The sequence below is a fragment of the Leuciscus leuciscus genome (assembly GCF_965113295.1).
Source record: "Leuciscus leuciscus genome assembly, contig: HAP1_SCAFFOLD_272, whole genome shotgun sequence".
NCBI classification, from domain to species: domain Eukaryota; kingdom Metazoa; phylum Chordata; class Actinopteri; order Cypriniformes; family Leuciscidae; genus Leuciscus; species Leuciscus leuciscus.
The window spans coordinates 6936-25854 of NW_028118450.1; the positions used below are offsets into that span (position 1 = coordinate 6936).

The 18919-nt window shown below is 38.3% G+C and overlaps 1 protein-coding gene across 3 annotated transcripts; it reads left to right on the plus strand.

The window, feature by feature from the left end:
- The first annotated feature begins 306 nt into the window (after positions 1-306).
- LOC309491475 (uncharacterized protein) lies at positions 307-18092 on the plus strand. 3 transcript variants are annotated; one of them, XM_082190531.1, is made up of 8 exons: positions 307-1112; positions 2699-2817; positions 2970-3031; positions 3290-4182; positions 5223-5449; positions 9970-10108; positions 13277-13435; positions 17324-18092. In XM_082190531.1, exons 2-8 carry the CDS (start codon positions 2707-2709, stop codon positions 17563-17565), a joined length of 1833 nt encoding a protein of 610 aa, XP_082046657.1. In that variant the 5' UTR covers positions 307-1112; positions 2699-2706; the 3' UTR covers positions 17566-18092. The 3 variants fall into 3 exon arrangements, with proteins under 3 accessions (XP_082046657.1, XP_082046659.1, XP_082046658.1); XM_082190533.1 differs by having other exon boundaries at positions 13283-13435; XM_082190532.1 differs by having other exon boundaries at positions 307-2817.
- The last annotated feature ends 827 nt before the right edge of the window (positions 18093-18919 follow it).

Sequence of the window (18919 nt, forward strand, 5' to 3'; positions counted from 1 at the left end):
CTGCCGCCCCCAGATGTAAAGATGTAAAATAATTCTTTGATGTCCCCAGAGTGTGTATGTTTTAGCTCAAAATACCCCAGAGATATTTTTATATAGCATGTTAAAGTTTTTCACTTTTTTAGGGTGAGCAAAAATGCACCGTTTTTGTTTCTGTTCCTTTAAATGCAAATGAGCTGCTGCTCCCGGCTCAGAGGGCGGAGCTTCAAGAGCTTGTGTCCTTTTATCTCACACAGACATGCACTGACAATTTCAAAAACTTTAGCCTTTTATGTTCAAACCGAAGTCAGAAAGATGGAGAGACTCAAGACGAAGTGACAACATGTAGACAACATTTCTGAATGGTTAGTTGGTGAACTTCTGTAGCTTATGTGTAGTTATCTTCTAGTCATTGATTAGCATATTCTGTCTTGATGATCTATAAATCGCGTTCCCAGGGGCGGGGTTTATGTCAATTTTAGGGTTTGTTATGTCACTAACCCGGGAGGAATGTCGTGTAGTCCCTACCAGCCGTTTGTTGAAGTCCTTAAAAAGCAATTTCTTTAAAAGAAAGTATCTCCCTTTGCTTTTGAACTTTGAGCACTGTAACTTTGCAGATGTTGTTTATGCTCAAACAGCAACATTACACACACTAAAGTTAGAAAAGTGAAATCATATTCAACCACCCCTTTAACCAGAGAGCCTGCCAACTAGCTGTTTTTCAAAATGTGTAGTTGTACATATTCCTAAAATAATGTAGGGCTGGGCTTGATTTTATACAGCAGGAATGGATTTGATCATGGAAATTGAAAAGAAGTGAAACATGTCAGGCTATTGCATTATTGGTTGATAATATTTTTCCCTACTGGCGATTTTTTTTTTCAGAGGTGCATAAAGCTATTAATAAAGTGCTGTGCTGCGCTGAAATGTTGTTTATTTATAGTTGCACCGTTGAGGAAAGGGAGACTGATTAATTATCTTAAAATTTCTGAGTGTGATTTACTGGGAACAGCATTATTTTCTCTCCCTCAGAGGACAAATCGAAGAATTTCAGCCCCGGTCTGTCGTCCAACACCGGCCAGAGCCACCCTCACCTCCACCTGCAGAGACGGATGAACTGAGCCGACAACTGACAGGTGTGACCCGTTTCATCACACACACTTTTTTTTTCTTTTTCTGGCAAGCACATAATAATGATTAATTGTGCAATTGTGTTAGTTTAAAAACTATATATGCAATTTGTCGCTGGAAACATGTCGTGTCGTATCGTATCTGGTTTGGATGAAGAATGATGAGTAGTGGGTTACTGGTCATGCACATGCCAGCAGCAGGTTTGATTCACAAAGACCCATATAACTGCACTCTCTCCAAAAAGTTGGAGAAATGAGCTGTGAGAGTCAGTGCGGAGGGCAGCTCTCTTCTCACAGCCGGCAGCTCGGATCCATCACTGTGTCCCTGAAGGGTAATCACACAGCTCTTATTACACTGGAGGGAGGGCGATCATCTGACAGAGCACTCCGACAGCTGATTGAGAGAAGTTTCTAGGTGCTGCTGGGAGGCCAGTTGATCACAGCTGTCAAAGATCTGACCACCTTCAGCTTTTCCCAAACAGCCTCGGTGATGAGCGGCGTCTCTCTTCATCTGCACCAGCCCGAGCCTGACGCATCTTTTCTGAAGCCCACATCCCCGATGCTCACGACCCAAAACACTTTTCAGTCATTTTCACTTTTTCAAATGCAAAGGCATTTTTATGGGCATTCGTCTGATTTGGGTTTGAATAGCTGGTCACCTGTTCAATCTGCTGATAGCTTGTCTTGACGCACTCTACATTTAAAGACATAAAATGACATTTGCAAAGCATTTCACTTCTGTAATGTGACATTTTTCTGACTGCAACATAATATGCAGTTTATAATATATGGCAAGAATTTTGAGAAGATCATTAAGTAATTGGTTTCTAATATTTTTCCCCTCTTGCACTGCCTTGTTTCCATAATCAAAAAAAAAAAAAAAAACATTTTCAAAGGTGGACAGTTGATTATACGTTTAAAATCAGTACAATTTTCTAATGTTTTTGAAAGAAGTCTCTTATGCTCACCAAGGCTGCATTTATGTGTATTTTTTTTACAGTATTTATACACCATTTTTTTTTACAGTAAAAAGAGTAATATTGTGAAATATTATTACAGTTTAAAATAATTGTTTTTTTATTTGAATTTTTTCTAAATGTTATCTTACTGATTCCAAACCTTTGAATGGTGTATTTTGAAGAAATATTATAAAAACAATTACTTTTTCTGTAAGTAATATGAATTCGGTACAGATTGGGTATTTATTCAGAAAAGATAAAGGGAAAAGTTTCACAGGGCATAGACTCAAATAATACTCAAACAGACTCCAATATACTGTAATGCAGAAATGTAACATTTAAAAGTTAATGTAATAGTTTTCTGCAGTAATATTAAATAATGATAGATATTCTGATATGAAATGTCTATTTTACACTATCCAATCAAGTTCTGATTTATAAAATCAAGTCCTGCCCTACTCCCCCATTGAAAACTGGTTCATGAATCTTCACAAAGTCATGTGTTCTTAGCTGGTTATCTGTCACTCTGTATTATGAATAAATACACACATTTACAGCAATAAGGCCATTCTGATTATTGAACTGATTTAATTTATTTGAACATAAATCTGTTTTACTGCCTCTGATTTGCAGCAGAGCGGATGGAGTTGCACAAATACTTGAACTCTCTCTTCGCAATTGGTCTCGCTGAGGATGCTCGGAAATTGGACTGCCCTGCAGAATCCTGTTTAAGCATCGTAGAGTTAGATGAGGTAATTATGACCTCCACCACCCCAGTCTTTGTAATGGACTGCTAGACGATGGCCAGCGAATGACTCCTCATTGCTGTTTTCATAAACTTCATTCTGCCTTTTCCATTTCTCCTGTGTCATTTTTTTTGTTGTTGTTGCTTTAATTTTTCCAGATGGATGTAGACGCTGTAACGTTCAGATCCTTTGGAGTCAAGCAGGGAAATAAGAGTAAAATGTAAGAAACAAAAGATCAAGGTGAAAAACTGCGACTTTTTGAAAGGAAACGACAGAAAAGATCACAGTAGGAGTTTCGTCTTGAAGCAAGAATATAATTGAAGAAGTTATTTTTTCTTAAATCAGAGCTAACACAAATACAGTGTCATGTTGATATTTGTATCAGCCACAACTAGACTTAAAATAAGGCTGCTAACTGTGGCAGTAGGTTTCAGACTAGTTAGATACTATATATGCATGTCTGTTTTTCTTCCAAAAGGTTTGTGGCTGTTGAAAATGAAGATTTATCTGGACGAGGAGAATTTGGATGTTCAGTTTTGACTTCCACACCATCCCTCTCCTCGATGACCAAAGGATTGTTCTTGGAAAGTAATTCTGGGATAAATATGTATTCTTCTCATGAAATGTGGCCGTCGTCACAAGAGACTGAAACATTTACGTCATCATTGCAAAGATCAGAAAGTGATTCTCCACTTCAAATGAGGCTTCAGAGATCACAGCACCATTCGACTACCTCACAACCATTTCTGTCGATTTCACGAAGAGGAGGCCAGAAAGTGAAACTGAGTGACTCTCCAAAACCAAGCACACAGACAAGGTTTTCTACAGCACAACAGGACAAACCCTTAGAGCTACTACCAACGTTATCTCCTTCACTTCCAAAAACCAAATTGAATCAAACTTTTCCAAACTTTGAGGACAATATTTCCATTGTCAGCCCCTCTCCTCCTGGAGTACCATCTGCCAGGTCTTCTCAATGTCATTCTCCTGCATTTATTCTCATCCCTAAACAAAGTCCAAAACCTCCAGACTCTCCTTCCCCAAGGTCTAGACCTGTATCCTCTCCAGTCAACCCAATCCAATCTAGACCTGCTGTTTTAACAGCAGATTCTGAAATGAAATTAACTCAACTGTCTCCAGAAAGTGCCATCACTTCCCCAATTACTGCAATTCAAGAATCATCACAGTTTGCTTTAGTCTCAGATAGTGGTACACCTACTATGTGTGTCCATGAGTCCATTAGGTCCTCTGCACCAGGGGTTGAATCCTCTCATACTGATGGGCACCATTCAACCCTGCCCTCCAAATGGTTAAAGGGCTCACGAAGGTCACCCAAAACTACAGTGCTCTCCCTACAGCTGAGCATGTCAGGTTAGTATAACTTCTACTAGTAGATTTTTATTAAAGTTGACAACATTGAAAATAGCAGCGTCTAATTGCAGTTTAGTTTTTCTTGTGCTTTAGCCACTGTTTATAATTCTCCTGCAAATGTTTTTGTGAGCAATGAAGAATGTTTTCCTATGTAATTATTAGTGATTTAAATACTTTTAAAAGCAATAAGCTTTTGAATCTGCTTGCTCCAATGATTTTTTCCAGGTTTGCAAAGTATTTTTAGACAAAATGTGAAGGGCTTTACTATTTAACTATTGCAAAATCACTGTAACAAACATCTGGCTTATTGCTTTTATAAAATTCTGGCTGCAGCAATATGATAAATGACACCACTGTATAATAAATAATTTGATAAATAATTTCAAATAATAATTTCAAATTCAGTTACTAGATCAAAAAAGTTCATCAAGAAAAACTTTGATGCTAGCATGAGATGTTTTAAAGTAGTTGAAAAGTTTTAAAGTTGTTTTAAAAGCTTGTGTTCAGTTGCTAAGAATAAGGAGAGCGTGGCATGATAAGAGAGACATGAAACTAGCACATCTTTGAAGGAACTCAGATACTTTATTGTATAAAATATTTTAAAGTTAAATGCATGGTTGACCAAGCCGAATCAAATATTCAATAAACATTGAAAAATTCTTTATAAATGACAAGAACCTGATTTTCAGCATCCCTTGGGGTTCAGTACATCTGCATCAGAGAGTAATGATTATGAGAAAACACCAGTTGTAGACATCACCTTCATTCACACAGCGGTTGTTTCTGCGGTATTTGCTCACTAGCAGAGTGATGGAAACTTCAAGCTGTGTAGGATAAGCATTATTAATGCAGGAGGCAGGAGACGGGAAGCAGGGAAGAGAAACACACAAGCTCTGCTAGACCATGTCCAGGGGCTCGCTGCGAGCATTAGATAAGGGCGCATGTTTGCATCCTCACTGCCGGCCTCCTGCTGGAACGTCTCTTCTCTGTCTCCTCCTGTCCTCATGGTTTCTCCTCTCTCACTATTTGTCACTGCTCAGATTCAGAAGAGGAAATGACAGGTGAAGATGACTGCCTGATGCCCAATGAGGAAGACTCATCTGATGAAGAACTGAAACGAATCGCAGATTCAGAAGAACAAAAGAACAACGTTTCCAATCCGTGTTCCACCATGACCCCTCCAACAGACCCTCATTTCTCTTTCCAAAGCCTCTCAAAGACAGAACACGACAGCACAGAGCCAGTTCTGGTTACAGGATTTTCACAGGTGAACCAAAGTTACTTGTAACAGGTTACCTTCAAAACTATTTAAAACAGTTAAAAGACTACAGTTCAAAAGGTTGTGGTTGGTAAGATAATTTTTTTTTTTAAATTTTTTTTTTTAAAGAAGTCTCTTATGAAGTCACATGTACATATACGTCTGTCAGATGCAGTGTAAATTGGCCTTTATAGAGAGAGAGTATGAGAACTATACAAATAATTCTGTTGTTCATATCGAATAGTTTTGCTGGAAACTATCGGATACCAAAGACTCAATCAATTAGATATTACTCCTGTGTAATTTTAATTGCAAGCTGTGTGAGAGATAATAGCAATAAAAAGCACAGACTACTCTCATATCCACTCAGTTGATGAGGGACGAGAGGAAACAGAGCCATCAAGTCTGCCGCAAATGGACTATCAGAGTTTAATGGTGTAAAAGAAAGAGAGAGCAAAGAAAAATGCATTATAGTAAACACCTGAAATTAAATATCTGATCGGAAAGTGGCTTTATCGCAGCTCTTTTGTCTGAAGATCAGAAAATTTGTTCTTAACTACCACCCGCTGATTCTTTGATTGATACCTCATTTTCCGTTTAAAGGACACCGATTGCGACTCAATAAAAACACAATTGTTTCTCATTTTCTGAAAGCTTTGCAAATCTACATGAAAAACTATGCACAAGTGTACCTAGGACAAAGGCTGTTTTATACGCAAAGGTCACAACAAATATTGATTTGATTTGGTTAATAGAAGTAAATTGATAAATCTGTTCCTGGCATTATTTTTGAAAGCATCATCACTTTGCTGCATTTTTACACACGTCTCCTAAAACGGAGACGTCATGTACCGTCACCACATTTGCTGTTCCCCACTGGGGCAGCCAGGTCACCGGCTCGGCTCCTCAGCGAAAACCTCAAAAACGTATTGCACCTGCTGCACATTATACTGTCATGTGTCGCAATGCAGCGCAGCTGATGCAATTATCGCATGCCAATGTGCATTGGCTGGTTTTAGGGGCTGTTTACACGACACCGTTTTCAACTAAAAACTTAAAACTGATAATGTGTTTTGGCCGTTCGTTTACACGACAACAGCGTTTTGGGTGCCTAAAAACGCAAATTTTGGAAAACGGGTTTCAAAGTGCAAGTTTTTGAAAACGGTCTCCATGTAAACAACAAAAACGCGAATCTCTGAAGACGATGACGTCATGCACATGCATATTATGTGTTCAGTCTATAGTGTTTCATCGTCATCTAATGGCCTGGCAGCAGAATACAGCGTTTTTAGTCGTTTTCACGGATCCATGTTAATGGTTATTGTTTTGACAATGATGTTGTCTGTATGCAGAAAACTCAAAGGAAAAACTTCTCAGTTTTAAGCATATTGTTGTCGTGTAAACGTACCCTTAGTTACACCCAAAGTAGATTGGCCTCTCTTGCAAAAATTCCTATTTGTCGGTCATCCGACGTGACGTCTCCGTTCCCTCCTTCAGGGAATGAGGGTAACATACGTAACATAACGGTACATTTAGCAATATAGCTGGTGAATTATGTATATGATGTATATTATGATGTTTTATAACATGATCTGGGTGAATACTCGATTCTGATTGGCTGCAGGGTGTCCATTAAAAAGTGATAGAGGACACCTAGTAAAGGAGTTCTGGTGAAACGGACTGTTTACCGTTCGAAATTAATAAATAAATGCGCTGGCTACATCAGCTGTGAGTAACCATAGCAACAGGCAGTCAAAGTATCTATACAGACTATAAATCGAGGGGACTATAAATATCTCCGGTTGCTAAATAAACCGTCAGGCGTAACCAGGGAAACCAAGTTATTGTTTGTAAAAACTTAAAATATAAACTAATGTTTTAAAATTGTGTTATTTGGCAAGTGACCATGGTATGAATAGTTATTGTAAAATGCATTCAGTACAATAACTATTCATACCATGGTCACTTGCCAAATAACACATTTTTAAAACATTAGTTTATTTCTGTCAGGTCCATTAAGTCAAGAACATACATGACAATAAAAATGATTTAGGGAATTTTTATTGAATAAATTGCAATTCAAGTTGATAATTCTGAATTAAATTTGGCGGTATGGCTCTGTTCAGGGAGTCCTCTGACCTTTCATGAGCACCATGAAATAGCAGAGAGTCAGAGGACATCAGCAGCATTAGGTAACACTCACACAGTTTAGGACTGGGAGAGCTGAACTATTCCCCATATGAACAGAGCAGCAACGATGACAGAAAAGCAAATGCCACGTTATACACGACAAGGAGGAGCTGGGGAGGTGGCGGGCTGCAGAGAAGCTAGCATCAAGCAGTTAGGAGTGAACTGAATCTGCTTAAAAAGGGCGCCCTGTTTTTAGCGTAGCCATTAGCATCGAGGGGAGTTGAACAGCTGATGTGCTGATGCAAAACAGCTGATGCATCTCAGCTGATGAGACCGTGTTATTGGCCAATAGCGTTAGCAGCGTCTTGACTACCTGGCCTGCCAGAACTGACGCTTACGCTCAATTAAAACTAATTAAAATATAAACTAATGTTTTAAAAATGTGTTCTTTGGCAAGTAACCATGGTATAAGTGGGTTAATGCCCTTCGAGGGTGTCCATTGTCAGGTATTATTGGATTTCGGCAGAGGCAACCGTCCTCCGCTGCGCGTCGGAGGGTTCACGCCTCGCCGTCGTCCATTAATACCTGACAATGGACACCTCGTCGGGCATTAACCCTTACATGATGAACTACTGTATATGCCTTTCTCCACTGACGTTCTATGATGTTCAAAGCATTTCTAAGTATGCTGATTTTTAGAAGGCGGCCTGAGATGGTGAACGGGAACATGGTTTGTGTAATATTTACACATTATTAGCTGTTTGATAACGTAGTCAAGCAAAAGGCTAATCATATTAATTACCGTGATTTGTCCGACATTGTAAAGAGTGATACCATTTTGCAACGTTTACTACAAATTGACAGAGTGAAGCTCTAAATTGGTGTGAGTGGAGGCGGGGCTAATTTGCATATTCATGGATCCACGTATACATACAGTCGGCATCTAGTCATAGTTGGGGGCGTGGCGAGGGTGGAGTCGGCGTGGGGGAAAACACTGCGAACATCGTGTGTATTTGAATGACAAAAATGTGGTATTGCGAGTCATTGACGCCTGCCGACCGGCAACGGTACATTGTAAAATGAACTGCAATAGGTTATGATAGCCCTTATTTAATTAAAAACTGAGTCAATGACCCAACCAAATGGCCGGAGGTGTCGTTTCCAGACATATTTTGTGATCTGGTTGAATCTCCAAGACATTGCAGCAGCTGTAGCGGTAACATTAGCCTATAACTCAATCAACTTATGTTGAATACTATAACTCCATAAAACCTTGTCACTTACCAATTGTACGTATGCTTCACTCCAAACTATTAATCCTTTTGTAAAACGGTGATCAGTAGTACGAAGTTGCCGAGGGACTGTGCTGACAGTTGTCCCTAAAGTCCTCTAGTAACTCACAGACTGCAGTCTACTCCATAGGTTCACGGCTCGCGTCATGAGCCTTCAGCTGATAACGCTAATGTGAATGAGACATCCCTTATGAAAAACAACTATAGGAAACTTGTAGTATTTTGAGACAAAATATTATAGTAATCCTACAGGAATACTATAGTATTTTGGGACATACTATAGAAGTACTATAGAGGTATTACAGAACATCACATAAGTATTATACACTACTATAGAAATCTTATAGGATTACTATAGTTCTTTTTCGTAAGGGATGTACTGTAGACAAAACTAGCCCACCACTGCCTAATACGAGTTTAACACCCACTACTATCACACAGGGATCTACTCACACAGCAATCTCAAAAAAGAAAGCTCAAAAGCCATTTTGTCCTCATTTCCGGTTCTGTGTGTTTATTAGGAAGGATGTAGAACATTAATTCATAATTTGTTTGTTTATTGGCGGTACAGAAAACGACACAGCAACTCTTCGGCATGATTGCCCCGTGTATTTCAATGAGCGCCAAGGCAATGTTTTCCCCCACGGGCTAAATTCACATCACGTGACGGGGCGTTCCCGGGGGCGTTCCCAGACCAACCGTCTGTATATACTAAATGAAGCAAAGGTGTGGAATTACATTCAAGCTATTTTAAGGCATTAAGAAAAAAAAATTCACAGGGAAAAACTTTTAAATATATACTTTTTTTGATCAAATATGAGTTTTAAGGGATAAAATTATTGACAACAGGGGGATCACGCAGTGATTACCATCCAGTTTTTTTTTTTTTTTTACTTTAAGCCTCACAGAAATATTCAATGAATTTTTATACAGAAATTGAAAACATTTAAAGGATTCATGTCATTGTCTGTATGAATTGCATTTTTATACATTCTGAATACATTAATAGGTCTGTAAATAAGTAATTGCCACACCATTGACCCGTTTATGAGTAATGACTTTCTGACTATTTTTCTTCTCTTTTCTTCCTTCCATTCTGTATCCCAGCGACAGCAAATCCAGTCAGGGCAGTACCAAGATCTTGAAGGGTTCCTCACGCTGGGGCTGTACCCTGGAGTCCTGCAACACAGTCCAGCTCCAGCTCAAAAACCTAGAGAAGAGCAGAACTACATGGAGATTTCTCTCGGTATGTACAGAAACAAAACAAAGGCTCTGTTCTGGCTAAACAAAGCAAAATATTGCTGAGGATTAGAATGCAAGATACAGCCCTTTTAAAATGTGAAATTATATAAAGTCAGTCAATCAGCTTGGAGCTTCCCATTTTGCGGAAGCTCTTGACATTTTTGTGCGCAGCACACCTGAGACGGTTGGGTCAAGATGCCTCTACAGTAGCATTCGTAGAGACACAAAACATTGACTTCACTTCAGTAAGGTTCAGTATAGTCAAGTTTTACTGTGATAACAGCACATAATTCTGTATAAAGCCATGAAGAAGAGCTGAACTCAAAGCAGATTATCTCCTTTTTCACAGGAGCACAAGTACACTGAATATGAATTTTCATAATGACAGCGCTCTCTTGAGTTAAGATACCCCATGATCTGACACAGACCAGTGATTAACAACTTCACACAGAAGTCTAAATCTTCATAATGGATCAGATGCAATCTTAAAAATATGCACTAATGTTCAAAAGTTTGGGGCCGGTAAGGTAAGTCTCTTATGCTAACCAAGGCATTATTTGAGCAAAAAATGCAATAACAACAGCAATATTGTGAAATATAACTTTTTTCTCATTAATTTATAAATTAATAAATAAATTACTCATTAATTGAATGCCTCCTTGCTGAATAAAATAATTTCTTTCAAAGAAAAAGCTTTTGAACAGTAGTGTACACACTCCAAATCATGCTTCTAAAATAATACTTACTAATCGAATACTAGGGGCCCTATCATACACCCAGCGTAATGCAGCGCCAAGCGGGACGCAAGTGTTTTTTGCTAGTTTCAGCCCGACGCAGTTATCATTTTCACGTCCTACCGAAGTTGTTTAACACGCGCATACACATGAGTGAGTGGAGATGGGGCTAATTAGCATATTAATATTATCCTTACCAAATAAAGGCTTTAAATTAAGCTGTTTAAAGAGAAATATTAGTGTTTACAGTCGGGCTAATGGCTTCGCCAAGGTAGCACATTAACTGAGGAGCTAAAGGATAATTCCAGGAAATAATGAATGTATAAAAAAGAGGCATATTTTATACTCATCTTTAAGCTAGCAGCTCTCTTCAATGGCCAATCCATCTAAGTATGGAATAATTAGGTATCTAAATAACACTCGCTGCACAGAATGCACTGTTAAGAGAGATGGCTGTGGTTTGTATAAGTGTGGTCATATATTATTGTTGGAACCACATAAGAGCCACATTCCAAATGTCTTATCTCAATTATTAGAGAACAAATGATGTATTTGTATTGGGTAGGCTGAATATAAATATGCAAAAGACAGTTTTTATCTAATATACCGTAAAAAATGAAGCATATGTTTGGTTCATTGAGCTTCAAGGTTAATGAAAACAGAGGACTAATAAGTCCCTGTTTCAGTTCAATTCTGTCTCTGTCATCTCTGTTTTCATTGGCTGATAAGTGTCTTCATCATTTTCCAGCAAAGTCTTTTCCTTTCTCATCTTTTTTTCTTCTTCTCTGTCACAGTCGAGTCGTTTTTATCGGCCTGTCTGTGCATCTGTAATCCCTGACGTACACTGACAGGAGCACTGGCCAGTCAGTCGGAAAAAGGCTTAATTACAGCAGGCGTTTAAGATGGCAATAGAAGGCAGACATGTTTAACCTTCAAACAGTCACTGTCTGCAGTCAGGCTGTTGGGTGTGTTTTGGCCCATGTGGTTTTCCAGCTAAAGCTCAAGGTGTTAACCAATAGGTTGATGGTTAGAAGCTCAGAAGGAGTGTCCTATTGTGTCCTTTAAGCCCAAGCTAGATTAGTCCCTCTAAAAAGGAAGTAGTAACACTTGAGTCATTACATCCAAAACCTTACAAAAACCTCAAAAGCTTACAATGACTTCAGTTGACTTCATGCTTTTCACTTTAGAACACTGTTCCAAATAATTAGTTATTTACTTTCTGAAGGATTTGGTTATATTTGAGTCATTACTAGTGGGTTTGCATGATCTTTACTTTAGAATCAATTATATATTGTACATTAATCTCATCTCTCTTCTACGTAGTCCTTTGGGAGGTATGAAAAAATTGTAGTTACTGATTAGCTTATAGTGAATTACCTTATTCAGCTGAGCACTATTACTACTAATTCGAGAAACAGAGATTAGTTAATAGTAGTTACTAGAATGTTAATATTGCATTACTCACTTGTTTCTGTGTAGTTATTCATTAATAACGGTACAGTATTCTAAAGTGTTACCGAACAAAATAATAAAGAAAACAAAGCCTATTTGCATATTTATTATAATTTTTACAAACGCAAATCTAAATATGGTAACGAAAAGAGGTGGTGTTTGGGTGATTGAGAGGAAAAGAAAAGAGAAAGTAAAGAAGCGGAAGCGAGAGCCTGGTCGGGAAGTTTGGAAGCAGCGTCTGGAAAAGTCAGGGGAAAACGAGGCCGTTGTTTCAGCGTGTCGTGAAGCTACTTTCTCTTGCATCTTTAATTTCGTTTTCATTATATATTTAGCCTACTCATGTTTTGGGATGATTTTTGGACCCCTTTTTGTTATTATTTTTAAATGGCCTACTGTTGAACCTTGACGGCCTGTGTGCAAATGCGCCAGTGTTTCATTTTTAAAGAATCTTTTCGTTTGCTCATTTCTGAGGGCGTGTTTCTGGTCATTAAGAGACTGAAATATTTATGTATTTATTTGTTATTGTTGTTGTTGCTATGTGAATGGACATTTCTGTTTCTTTCTTCTTCCTGTAAGGGTGGTTAACAGAAAATTATAAATTTGTTTGTCAGTTATTTAAACTGTCTGGCGCCCAACCTGAACAATAAAAAATTTGGAAAAACCAGTGTTACGTTACCGTGCACACAAACCGTGTGTGTGTGTGTGTGTGAGTTTTGCAAAAGAAGGGCCAACTGATATTTGCTGGCACTAAAATCCTTTCCATCTTTTGTGTTTGTTTGACTGTGGTCCTCTTGCCTTCTGATGATGAAGGTTACACATTCAGGGTGAACATTTAGACTTGTGATGTACAGTAACACATTGGCCTTCTAGTAAACTGTATGTTCTGATCGTTGCTCACCTTCAAGACTGCAGTACATGATGAATCTTGTCTTGCTGTGTGGAGATCTCATTGTTTGTTTTCGTGTATCATTTTCTTGGTACTGTAGTTGCAGGGCAGGGGTCCTGGAGATCCAGCAGCAGTCTCCAGCATCACGCAGATGAGGGGCTAGTCACTGCGCTGGTGAACGGTGGACCCATCAGTAGCACCCCTCGTGCATTCACACCATGCCATAGCAGAATGTCATCACAGAGGCTGTGCTTCTCAGGTAAATAGTCTTCATTACTTGTACAACAATAGACGTGTGTAGAGATTTAATTTGATGTGAATGAAAAAGGGGCTGCGAAGAACAACTTTATTCTGTGACTTGATATTTTTTGTGGAAACCATGATACATTTTTTCAGGATTCTTTGATGAATAGAAAGTTCAAAAGAACAGCATTCATTTGAAATGGAAATCTAAAATAAATAAATAAAAATCTTACTACAGACCCCAAAGTTTAAAGAAGTGGAATCCCAAATGAGATTTAAGTTCAATATTTTCAATGAATCTCTTATAATAATATAATGCACAATGCGCAAACTACTTTTATGGTGCTTTTTCATCCTGTTTTAAGTTTGAAAGCCCCTGGTCACTGTCTGGTTCTATTGAATGGACAAGAACATTTCTTTTTTGTGTGCTCCATACTCAAATTGTTTTGGAATACATGACGATGAGACAGAATTTTCATTTATTTGGTAAACTATCCCTTCAAGGGAAGGTATCAATCATATTAATCGCTTTCTATGGTCTATTTACCACATCTAGGCCCTTGTCATACACTAGAAAACAGTCTGAGTACAATAAAACCTTCAGCTCTACTCTTTCTTTTTCTTCTGTGTGCAGACTTAGTCCACATTATAAAATGTTGAGCCTGTCTGATGTTATATCTTTGCTGTGACTAAACGATTATTTACAGAGAACGTCCTCCAACCCTTTGGACACGGCGTTTCGGCCAACGGGACATCAATGACATGGCTGTAGAATAGTCGCGCTAACCCTCAGCAATGGCGTGATTTATTGGCTCGCGCCCGTAATTAAAGCCGAGCTGATTCCTGAGCTTTCTGTGCCAGCATACACGGCTGAGGTTTCATAAAGAGATTACCCTGGGTTGCCGCATACGGGAGTGCAGGGAATGCGTCCAACGGCACGCTCCTCAATCTCTCAGCTCAACTCAGATCAGCTCAGCTAGCTAGCTCGGTTTATCAGTCTTGCTTTCTCTACCTCTCGACATATCTTCCTCTCTGTCTCTCAGCTCATCACTCGCAGGTCTGCAGAGGAGGGAAAAATAATCTGTTTAACAGCATGACAGCTGTGATTTCGGCTGGTGCAAATCAAAGCGTCAGATATCCGTCCATGCTCTCTTGCCTGCTTTTCTCTTTCTCTCTCTCCCGTTCATTCTTTTTTTGTCTCGTATACTTGTGTCAGGTTAGACACGCTAGAATGAGCCTTGTGCATCGGGGGACACTCAAAGCCGTTGGCTCCCGAGTTCAAATCGTGGGAAGCGATATCAGTTAATACACAATCACTCCTGCAACAGTATTTCACCTGGGTATTTTAGTTCTGAACTACTGCTTTTAAATAAATATTTTTAGGTGAATTAATCATTCTTGTTCACTTCAACACTACCATTCAAATGTTTGGGATCAGTAACATTCTTTTAAGAAATTAATACTTTTTATTCAGCAAGAACACATTAAATTGATCAAAAGTGACAGCAAAGACATTGTAAGGCCTGCCCAATCGGTCCAACGGCAGTTTCCGATAAGCGGGTGAAGGTTTACTGCGTGTTACTGTCTTTTCATCGTCGCAAAGTAATTTAATTCCAATTAAACTTTTATCACGACCTCGAATTTAGGTTAGAATGCCAATTAGTTATTGGTCATTTATATAATAGTTTAGCAACACATTTGATTATTCTATTTAACTCTTTACTCTTATTATCCTCATTCATTCAGGTGCCAAAGTCGCACCGGCCGTTAATATTATGCGGTCTAACAATCATAAACTTGTCAGTTTTTGGTCACTAAACAGAGGTAATTGGCTAATATCTTAGGCGGTCACATTCATGCTTAATCAATCAAATATATTTTTATATAGCCCCCCATGGATATGTATACACTTGTATTAAAGTACCGTTTACTTCAGTCAGAGGTCATGGCCACTAGCCTACTACAGATATAAGCCGACCAATACCAAGCTGCTACCTGACAAGCTACCCGACATAAGAACAATACATGATGCTGAGTGTTTTGAGGACATTCAGCATCACGGGCTGATCTAAACTACAAATCGCCCCGAGCCTTGAGACATTTCTTTATATACCCAGACCAAGAAAGAAACCTAAACTTATGCTAACAATGGGAATTTGCATTAATTACTATCTTCAGAGTTTAAACCTTTTGAGGGCAGGATGCTATTTGCATTAAAGACCCACCCTCCTCTGTAAGCAAGATCTCTAAACTCTTAAAAACTTTATTACCTTTTGGTTTACTTCTTTGGGGATGAGACCTTTGTACCAGTCACACTGAGACATTTCAAATGATACCAGACATGTATTGTGTTGTATGATAATTGTTCACATTAAACCATATAGATTTTTAGGTGAATTTTGGTGATCTCAGCATGAGAGAGAGAAGGAACGGGAGAAGATGGGGTCAAGGGAAAGAGATGTAGATTAGGATGTTACTGAGGTGAGACTTGTGTCTCCAATGGTGATGCTAATTTCACAAGAGAGAGTTCAAATGTAAATATCCTGAAACATCTTTTGTCTTCTCTGGGAGTGGTCGTTCCTCAAGTCTTTCCTTTCTCAAGTCTTAAGACATTTATAATAATACAAGAGATTTCTATTTCAAATAAATGCTGTTCTCTTGAACTTTCTATTTATCCAACAATTATGCATCAAGATTTCCACAAAAATATTAAGCAGTACAACTGTTTAGTTGACTATCAGCAAGTGAAAGATCACCCAAGACAAGAGGAAGCTAGGGAATATATTGAAAAAGCCACATAGAAGAGACAAAAGTATGTTTTATTGTGATATGCTGGATCAGAGAGCATTTAAAGCTCTGTTTGATTAAAGCTGATTAGGCCAGCGTGAGACAGTAAATAATTCTAACCTGGTTAACTTAAGCCGCCCATCCCAGCGCTGTCTTCCATTTCTACTTTTCAGCTTTTAACATCTCTCTTTTTCTCGCTAACCACAATTAGTAGTATTTGCTAGACAACTATCATTATTACTGTTGCTCATACTTGGGTTTAGGAATCTGAATTGACAGATTACTGAATATATTACTGTAGTTATTACATTTCGATGTGTAGCTCATCCTGGGGTGCGTTTCCCGAAAGCATCGTTAGCCAACTATGCAAGTTCCGTCGTTATCAGCATAGTTCAATGAGTCGGTGATTACCGAAACTATAGTTCCAATGAACATTTGCAAACAGCATCACAAAGTTCTGTGGTTGGAACTACAGCTGTGGTTAAAGCATAGTTTCTTGTTTGCATGACATGTGGACTCAATAAATCCTACCTTGAGCAAAATAAGCAAGCTGACATTCAGTACAATCTTTATCTTTTATTTCAAATACATACAATTTCAAATACATACAAATGTCATTTAAGTCTTTTAGTTTGTCAAGCGATTTAAAGCACCGTTTTTGAAGAGTGCGCATGTGTGTACGTGCTCTAGTACGGAAGAACGAGCCTATAATTGAATTTGGAATTAAAGCAAAATAATAAAATGAGAATTAGTCCTCAGATGCCATGTCCCTAATTTATAGCAAAACATCTAGCATGAATAAGATCTCCAACAAATCCATTAAAAGTAGTTATTACTGCACCACCAGCGTTACACTATTAATCAAAGTGGTTGAACGACAATTTTGCGACATTATGGTTTCGGGAAACAGTTGTGACTAGCTTGTTGATTTCTTCAACGATGCATCGTACTATGGAAGTTTAGCAGCAAGTTACGTCATTGTACTGGAAACTCACCCCTGGTTGGGCCACAGACATGAATGATTCCTCAAATCAGAGGGTGTGTTAGTAGCCGTTTTCTTATTGTTTCTCTTACATGTCTTCTTGTATTCTCATCAATGTCTTATTATTCATTTTAGGCACCAAAAGCAGATGTTCTCCCATCTCTTTTCGGCCCCCGAGCATCGAGCCTCGTCGGCCTGACCCGACAAACCGCCCACTGTCTCGTGTTGCCCAGGAGATCAGGGAGGCCCAGACTGTGGAGCGCCTCGATCTCCAGGACTCTGATGAGGATGAGGAGGATTGCCTGGCTCTGGCCTGCCTTGAAGAAGAGTTCAGAAATATGAGCACTACACCATTAGATCAGGGTGAGGAGGCTTAGTGACTAAGACTTGTCTGGACTGCAGTTTTCTTTTTTTTTAAGTGTAATATAAATAAAGGATAAGAAGATATAAAAGTTAGATCTGTAGCTATATAGTTAGTCTATAAAACGGATTTTTATAGCCATTAATAGCCATTATTTGGTGCAGATTATTAGAATAACACTTCTAGACATATTTGCTCAAATATAAGATTCTTATTTTTTATTATTGGAAACTGTCACTAATTGTTAAGGGCTTTCAAATGCTGCATTGTGCAAAAATAAAATGTTTAAAAATGTGTATACAGTGCTGGTCAGAATTATTTGCCCCCTTGTATGAATTCTGAAACTTACTGCTATTTGTTACTGAGTAAAAAACAAATTCATATTGTGAAATATTGCAGTGTTTTATTGAATTTGAATATATTTTAAAGTGCCCCATTATGGTTGGTATAGCTGTTTGTGAATGTAAACGTTCTTCAAAGTTGTAACGTCGAAAGTGCACAATAAATAGTTATTTTTTCCCAAAAGAAAGAATTGACTCTGAACCACAAGTCATTTTTCATTCGAATCCTACTGCTTTATGGTTCTACATCACTAGAAGAAACATTTGCATAATGCCCACCTGTGTTGTTGTTCGTTGTCTGCCCGTGGAGAACTTGACCAGGCCAACAACAGGTCATTGTTACTGTCTTTACACTTCAATCGCTGAGTTGAAGGAAGCGTCCAGACAGAGCTGACGTTCAGTTATGGTAATGGTGTGTAGCTTCTGACAGGCGCTGTACGCGGTAGACAAATCACAACAGACTGGGCCATCTGGCCAATCAGAGCAGAGTAGCTCTCGGAAAGGATGGATTTAGAGAGACTAATTCATCCATCGAGTTGTTTGAGAATCATTGAAAAATGTGGTGATGTGCAATGTATATTATGTGAAAATGTATGTTTTTTTACTTTTGATGCATGTAAACCTGTTGTGGGAGACCTCCAAAACAACATCAGGAGCCTTTAAAATAGCATAATAGGGGCACTTTAAAATGTAATTTATTTATGGCTAAGCTAAGCTGAATTTTCAGCATCATTACTCCAGTCTTCAGTTTCACATGATCCTTCAGAAGTCATTCCAATATGCTGATTTGCTGCTCAAGAAACATGTCTGATTATTAGAAATGTTGAAAACAGTTGTGCTTAATTTTTGTGGAAACTTTGATACATTTTTTCATGAATATTAAGTTCAAAAGAACAGCATTTATTTAAAATAAAATTATAATAGTAACATTATTAATGACTTTACTGTCACTTTTGATTCATTTAATGCAAATATTGAATGAACATAATGTACATGCATCAGAAAGAATGTTTATTAATAACTTTAATG

Coding starts and splice junctions, on each gene's coding strand:
- LOC309491475 (XM_082190532.1), top strand. CDS start 2,707: ATGGAGTTGCACAAATACTTGAACTCTCTCTTCGCAATTGGTCTCGCT. Junction 3,032..3,289: donor CAGGGAAATAAGAGTAAAAT/GTAAGAAACAAA, acceptor TTCTTCCAAAAG/GTTTGTGGCTGTTGAAAATG. Junction 4,183..5,222: donor CCTACAGCTGAGCATGTCAG/GTTAGTATAACT, acceptor GTCACTGCTCAG/ATTCAGAAGAGGAAATGACA.